The 8,000-nt window shown below is 36.4% G+C and overlaps 1 protein-coding gene across 1 annotated transcript in view; it reads right to left on the bottom strand.

Annotated features, from left to right (window-relative positions):
• Positions 1–339: 339 nt before the first annotated feature.
• LOC121959002 (formin-like protein 1) overlaps positions 340–8,000 on the bottom strand; it is a 26,028-nt gene continuing 18,367 nt past the window's right edge. Inside the window, exons 7-17 of the mRNA XM_042508184.1 lie at positions 7,886–7,896; positions 7,390–7,592; positions 7,067–7,301; positions 6,289–6,357; positions 6,089–6,169; positions 5,661–5,790; positions 4,672–4,835; positions 3,972–4,073; positions 3,702–3,797; positions 1,687–1,801; positions 340–481 (exon numbers count right to left, since the gene is read on the bottom strand). Coding sequence (XP_042364118.1) covers positions 390–481; positions 1,687–1,801; positions 3,702–3,797; positions 3,972–4,073; positions 4,672–4,835; positions 5,661–5,790; positions 6,089–6,169; positions 6,289–6,357; positions 7,067–7,301; positions 7,390–7,592; positions 7,886–7,896 — 1,298 coding nt within the window. The 3' untranslated portion in view covers positions 340–389. The remainder of the gene's footprint in view (positions 482–1,686; positions 1,802–3,701; positions 3,798–3,971; positions 4,074–4,671; positions 4,836–5,660; positions 5,791–6,088; positions 6,170–6,288; positions 6,358–7,066; positions 7,302–7,389; positions 7,593–7,885; positions 7,897–8,000) is intronic.

The raw sequence follows: 8,000 nt of genomic DNA, 5'->3' as shown, positions 1-8,000 counted from the left end.
TTTATAGTTATAGTTAGGTACAACACTATATTTATAGTGTTGTACATACAATGTTTAGTATTTCATTAAAAAAGTAATTAAATGTCATAGTTTAGCATGCAATGAAAAGTTCTTAAAAGAAGTCATAGTAAAGTATGCCATAAAATTGCCAAAAATCATTGTATAGTTTGGCAACATAAAATGTTTAGTATATCAAACAATAAAAATGTTAGTATAATATAAAAAATTTAGTAGTAGAGAATGCAGCAAAGATATAGATACATACTTAGATAGATAGATAGATATATAGATAGATAGATAGATAGATAGATCGATAACAACAAAGCAATTACACTTAGCGCATCCATCACAGTCAGCAGAGAGGAAGAAGCACAGAGCAGCGAGGGATTTTAAGAAGTCACCTCGTCGCTGAAGACGGAGTCGCAGAAGAGACGAGAGGAGCGTTTGGCAGAACGAGCCGTGAAGGGCACGGACTTAAGAGCTGAAGACACCAGAGAAACAACAGGGAGAGAGCATTTAAAGAAAGACAAGAGTTAAGAACTGAGGAAGTAGATGAGTTTTAATAAAATATTAATCAGGAGGGAAAGTTTAGTAAGTGATCGGAAGTGCAACTTTGGGGCGTTTAGCCAGGAAAAAAAGGTATTTAAATTGGAAACGACACTGTGAGATTAATTGTTGTGGTAGCTTAAAGTTTCATGTCATCTTTAAAGGAGTAGGTCAACATTTGGAAAATAAGAAGAGAATGTCACTTCTGTCCATTTAAGCTGGAGCTAAAAGTCAGGATGTTGTGATTAGCCTAGCTTAGCATAAACACTGGAAGTGAAGGGAATCAGCTAGCCTGACTGTCCAAAGTAAAACAAACCCAGCGACACCGCTACAACTCACCGATTAATAGTTTGTGTCTGGGTTTTTTTATATCACAGCAGAGACAATTTGTGAGTATAAGGAAGTTACAGTTAGTTTTGGTTTAAAAATGGTGTTTCTTGTTCAGATCAATCAAGGAGATACATGCCGAAAAGTAATTTTTAGCAGTTGCGCTTCTTAACATTAAATAATGACGTGAACTCTGCAATAAAAATTTTGCTTAATGTGATCTAATTTCTTGGAGTAACTTCAACTTCAAATCCCTAAAATCTGTTCAACTTAGGCTAAAAGTTTACGTAAGTCAATATACCATAATAATTGATAAAAGTATTGAAATTGTGTCATTATTATTATTTCTGGTCTTGTGCGAGCGTGAACTAGAAGCTGCAAGCTACAACAAGGCTAAAAACACAACGCCAGTGAGATGCTTTTCAAAACAACTTGGCAGGTTGGGGCTTCAGGACTTACTTTGGACGAGCAGAACAGAGACATTTTGTCATTTTAATATGTATTTTTTTGAAGTTTGAATCCTGGTCACCATTTGCTTCAATTGTTTGGGAGATGAGTGTAACGCCTTTTCCCTGTCAATCTCCTGCAGTGTTTTGTGGATTATAAAACTTCGGATGATTTTCCATCAGCATGAGGGGAGCAGATAATGACTCAGTTTTCATGAACTAACCATTTAAGTGCATTTTCCAAAATTTTGAACTAGTCCTTAAAGTCAGAGAGGAAACCTGATGGAAACAATACCGAACACCGTCACAGTTAACAGTACCGTTATTATAAAACGGACAGTGAATGTGTCTCTCGGGTGTTGTTTACCTGTAATGATGTCTTCGATGGCTCCGTCCTTCCCCTCCCTCACCAGAGGAGACACCTGCCTCTTCTTCAGCTCCGCTATCAGGTCCATCTGCGGCAGTTTGGACGTCACACAAACCTGAAACATCAAGCATGTCGATGTCTGAACTCCCAATGACTGTGCTGATGATGAACGCTTTTGGATAATTTTAATAACTATAATAATAATAATAATAATTTCTTACTGGTTATTTTGTCTGATGTTGAAGTCTGGGTAATTTTATTTTTACAACCTAAAATCACAACTCACAATCTTGCCTCAAATTGTGTTACAGTCTGTGCAGCACACACTATCTTTAGAGTCTCAATTTGGAGGATCTCATGATAAAGACTGTCATAAAAAAGACAAATAATCCAAAAATAAGACTCAGAGGAAAGTGCCATTAAAAATTACTTCTTGCTGCAGCAGCAGTTCAAAAATCCAATTTGTAGTAGCAACAAATAAGATCGATTTCAAACAGGGCAGAAATACAAGCAGTAAGAAAATCAAACAGGCTGTAAACAAACACCGACTGAATGCCAACATGATTTGTTAAACCCTAAGCGTGTGTGTGTGTGTGTGTGTGTGTGTGTGTGTGTGTGTGTGCGCTAATACTTCTGTGCGTCTGTTTTACATGTATGCACATTAGTTTAATCCTTGTTTTTGATTGTGCAGAAAATAAATGAAACTTCTCTCTTTGTCTTTTTGATTTGGCAACAGTCACAAGCCGTTTCCTCATCGTAACTTGTCTTTATTGTTCATTATATTCTTAATAGAGCTGTCAGTGTTTAACGCATGGACCATAATTAAGGTCTGAACGTAAGGCACCAAAGTAACTCAGCTGATCAGACTGATAATTTAAGGGTAAAACTTCAGTTTAGTTAACTTCCTTTTGTTCTGGTTCTGTTAAGTTGAATTATATTTTGGTTGTCTTAGATTTAGTTACTTTAGTTACCCCTCAGAGCCGTTTTTGTTTAACATGTTAACCTGATTTTCACCCTGACGTAAAAAAAACCTTCTGTTCTTATAAATGAATATTTGTTGTAAATAAATCACTTCATTTGTTACCACCTGACAAACTTGTCCTCGTGGCTGCTTCGGACTTGAGGGAAACGGGTTTATCATTTTGTGTCCTGGCCACCCCTCAACGGGGAATAACGTGATTTGGGGGTTCGTCCGACTTTTTTCACGTGTGGTGAGTTTTGGCCCGTTTTTTTGGTGTGTGGGGGAATTGTTGACATTAAGCTGAAATTTGATGTTAATTGTGGAGTTTTCCAGATCAATTACTTACCTATTTTTTCACATTTCCTTTTTTTTAAAAAAAAGTTTTTTTATTTTCTATTTTTTGTGGGGGTTATGTATTTATTTATTTATATACATTTTCAAGTAATTTCTCTGAATTTTTACTATTTTCTGTCTAATTTCTGGCTCATTTCCTCTAAAGCTGCTCACTGCCTTCTTCGCATGTTTTTGAAAGAAATCAAACCTATTTGCCCAGGCTTTAAACGGTTAAATCTAAAAATAAAAAGAGATTTTTTAAAGCAGCAATTAATTAGGATTTTAAAAATTAATTGTTTGACAGCTATAATTCTTTACTTACTTTTTCAAACGACTTTATCTTTCAATAAATAACAGCGTTGTCAGTTTAACCTGGTTTTATTTTGCTTTCCTTTCCTTCCTGTTTTTCTCTCATGCAAGTAAACAGTAGGATTAATTTAGTTTATTTTATTTTTTCGTTATGCAAACTGTTTGTTTTAAACATCACTTTCAGTTTTATCTTTAATTATAAATGTTGGTTTGTTTTTTAGCCTGTCTGATCTTATGACTCATCTGTGTTTCTTGTTCCCAAATCTTAGCAACTAACTTAGTAAGTGCAATATCATTATAACTGGCAGAAACTGTGGGCAAAACTTTAAAAATATGACCCGAGTTTCAGTTCGCAGGAAGTCTATGAATACCTGCAGCTGCTTGTTTTATATTTTTAGAAAGAACAAGTTACCTTATTGGCTGTGATTTCGGGTTTGGGTGGCGTCGTCGGAGCTTCACAGTTCGGGACGTGCTGTTTCTTCCTCTGCTTGTTCTCCTGCTCAGCTTGCTGTCAGAGAAAAAGTATTTTATTTCACTTATCTGCCCCTGAAGGTCAAATAAGAAGCACATTAGCTCACAGATTGGGCTGTAAGTGTACAGTAATATCCGTTTTTCATTATCAGTGAAGCAGCTAGTTTCTGCTCATTCGTGCCAGGAATCAATAAACGGAGCGTCGTCTGACCTTGTACGCTTTGATGAATCGGACAAAGACGGGGAAGAACATGGAGGGCGGAGTCGTTTTAGAGTTCTCGCCAAAGTACTCCACCGCCGAGTCGTACACGTCCTGTCAGACAGAGACAAAAAAAACAAATCTTCACATTAAATCAGCAAAAATAAAAGAATAGAAGCTCTTTGAGATATTTGCATATTGTTTTGAGATTCTTAGTCATCATTAGTTTGAGACTCTATGTCATTGCAATAATTAGACTATTAAGATTTTATTTTTTTAAGATACAGAATCACTGTTTTTAGGTACAAACTAATTTCTAGATATTGTGTCATTATTTTTTAAATACTAAGTCATTTATTCATGAAAGTGCCACATAATGTTGTGATACTGAAGACATTATTTTGACATTCTGTCATTAGTTTATGATGCGTCCTCTTTATTTTGAGAACTTTTCTCTTTATTTTGAGATACTTCTCATTTGTCATCATTTTATTTTGAGACACTGAGTCATTGCAATACTTGGACATTATACAAGATACTATTATCATCATTTTAAGACAATAAGTCACTATTATGCACACATTTGAGAAAATTTCTGATCATAATCATCTTTTTTTATTACATTGGCTAAATGGGCTTCCATAGAGGAGTGTGTACACTACAACAAATCTCTCATGTGATTTAGTTTTATTGCTATCTTAATGAAACTGACCTGAGCCGTTTTTCCATCAGCTATAAGCGAGCGGAGCAGCTCCGTGTTGCAGCTGAGGAACGTCTGCAGGACAGGATTGTCTTTTTCCACAGAGAACTCCCTCCTGGTCCCCTCCATGCCTCTCTCCAGAGCACGCACGTCCTGCAGGATGCTGTCGATGGAAACTACGGAGACAAGAGAGCTCACGGTCATTCAAAAGGTGAGTTCAGTTTAAGGCTCTTATCATAGCTGATAGTGCAGTCATTAGAGTAAGTGGATTTAATGCTGACGTCGAGGTCACACTGTGGTGTCAGGGTGAAGCAGAGATAACAAAAATTTGGAATAAAGTGATTTTCTACTGTCATAACTTCTCTTTAACGTTTGACACGTTCATATCTGCAAAAATGTGAGTGAATTAACAACCACAGATCCATTCAATTCCAACTTAAGACGTTTTTTAGACATAAAATTATTTCCTGGAGAGAAACATATTTGTCACATTGTCTTAAAACAATTTGACAAAAGAGCAGATGATAATCAGATCAACAATTATAGAAACATCTAATAATATAATATATAATACCACCTTTTGATTCTTTTGTTTTTAATTAATTTATTTTATTGTTTGTTTTTCTCTCCAAGGAGAGGGGAGGTCTACATGACAGAAACTTTATGATTTTTTTTCTCTTTCATATCATATTTTTTTTTATTTTATTTTATTTTTTGTTATTGTTTGTTCCTCTTAAAGTTAAGGAGGAGGGTCTACATGGAAGAAATTAAATGTTTTTTCCCTTTTTATTCTTTAATTTTTGTTTTTCTCTCCAAGTTGAGGGGGTCTACATGACAGAAGTTATATGCTGTTTTTTTCGTTTTATTCTTTTGTTTTTAATTAATTTATTTTTTTATTTATTGCAATTGTTTTTTCTCTTCAAGTTGAAGGGAGGTCTACATGACAAAGATTATATATCCCTTTTTTATTTTTTCCCCAACACCTCCGTTCCTGTGCTCACCGAGCGCTGCCTTGTCCAGGAAGTGCAGCTCTGTGTAGAAGGACTGGACCTCTGGATATTTGTCCTGGATGATGCTCTCGATGAAGTGCAGCAGTGTCTGTCTGCGGTCTGTCGATTTGGTGTCTAACAGCTGGGAGGAAGAAAACAATAAACAATTAAAACAGTCGAAAATGAGACTCTGGTTGAAGATTTTTGCAGTTAAAGTGATGATACGCTGTTAAATTTCACAGCCTTTTTATTGAGTCAGTAAATTTTATTTAATGTGCCTTATGAAGCAAGAGTTTAAAGGGGCATCACAATAAAAACAAAAAAAAAATAAAACAGAGAAACAGAAAATAAAAGACTTTAAAACTGTGAAGAAGTCAGACACATTATAAAACAACATGCTCATGAAAGATATATTTTAACATCTTCTTGAAAAAACTCACCATATCTAAACTCTGCAGGCGGAAGCCGTACGCTGCTCCTCGCTTGCTGCTGTTCATGTAGTTTCCAAACGCTAAAATGATCTTTGAATCAGAAACAGAGGCAGAATATTATAGTTTATATGTGCAAAAATTAAATCATTAATCTGTGCACACAGAAGAACGCACTTTATTCTTAGGAAAGTTAACGCTTCCGTACTCACCTCGAGGATTTTCTTCAGCTTGTTGGAGGATTTGATCGACATCGAGGCGGCGATGATGGCGTTCAGTTGCTGCCAGAAGGAGATGAAATTATTAGGATTCATTTTTTGATTCTCAGGCAAATATATGAACAGAAATTCAAACAGTATAAAACTAGCAGATCATAGAAGCATTAATTCACATGGAGCCTCGCGTGTTTAAATGTTAAATTATTGACTAAACAAAATCTGTTTCTGACGTTTGAAGGCCGATAAGCTGAATTATTAGTGTGGAAGTTTAGTGCTCATTTTCTGTTAATTTTCTTTTACTGATTTCTTGATAATTTTGGGGTCATTTCTTGCTAAGTTACCTCTTCTCTTCCTCCCATGTTTTTGAAAGAAATAAAGACAATTTACTCAGGTTTCAAAGGGAAATCTTTTGTATGGAATTTTTTAAATAATTTTTTAATTTTTTTTTTTTAACTGGTCGCTCATTGCAATGTCTCGGCTACAACAACTTTGTTTTATCAGGATTTTTCTCATAAATATATGAGTTTAGTCATTTTATATTACAATTATTTTCTCGTAATTACAAATTTATTCCTGTAATTTTATGACTCATCGTAACTTTAACTTTTATTCTGGAAATCTCAGACCGGATTTTTGTGGCGTTACATAAAACAAATTTTTCAACGATTCATGTAATTTCCCATGATAAAAGAAATCTTTTATCGGGTGACTTTTTCGGAGCAGAAGCAGACAGTTTCAGTAACTGAACCCTCCCCGCCTCTCGTGAGCTCACCGGCTGAATCAGCTGCACGCTCTCGGGGAAGTTTCCCATGAACGTGAGCGTGCTGATGCGTTGGGAGAGCCGCGGGATCTTGCTGAAGAGCACCATGAAGCGGTCCTCCTCGCTGAGCTCGTCCAGGGGCCTGCCCTCACACTCGTAGCTGTGGATGAGCTTCATCTCGTACTCTGTGGGGATGAAACGCTCCAGCAGCTCCAGGAAGTCCAGGCTCAGAGCTCTCTGGTTGTACCTGCGGGGACGGCAGCGACACTCGTGAAGAATAATAATAAAACCGGAACATCAGATGATCTGTGGTCAGGTTATTCTGATAACTTTACGTCTCTATAGCGCAGCAGATGTCAGACGCAGCCATCCCCTCCTTGCGCAGCGTGATAGCCAGGTTTTTGGCTCTGTTGGGCTCCATCAGGGACACTTTACTGGGAGTCTTGTGGGCCAGTTTCATCTTGAGGGTCCCGAGCTCCACAGGGGCGGACTGCGCCTTCGTCTTAAACTGCTCCTCAAAAGTCGCCATGTTCAGCTCCTGAGAGTAAAAGTACACATAAACAAAATTCAAACACTCACAAAATTTAGGTCAATATGTCAGAGGAGGCAGAGGACCCCGCCTAATGATTGGCTGCTGCTTCTATGGCCACAGTTTGCTGCCAAAAGTTAACCCTTTAACATGTATAACAGCATCAGACGCCTTTCACCAACATTTAAGACCTCTGAAAACTGAGAAAATCTGTTTGGTTTCTTTCAAAAACATGTTAAAAAAACATAATGAGCAACTTGGCAATAAATGTCCCAAAACTGTAAAAATTAGTAAAAGGTGACAATGAAATTATCTTAGGGAAATTATTAGATAATATTAAAAAAAAATTAGAAAAATGACCAGAAAGCTATATTTATAATTCTCTTAGTCAGATATTGATAATTATGTTACAGAAAA

Source organism: Plectropomus leopardus, chromosome 19 (assembly GCF_008729295.1).
Source record: "Plectropomus leopardus isolate mb chromosome 19, YSFRI_Pleo_2.0, whole genome shotgun sequence".
Lineage (NCBI taxonomy): Eukaryota > Metazoa > Chordata > Actinopteri > Perciformes > Serranidae > Plectropomus > Plectropomus leopardus.
The sequence above is the reverse complement of the archived record's forward strand: the minus strand, read 5'-3'. Positions and strand labels throughout refer to the sequence as shown.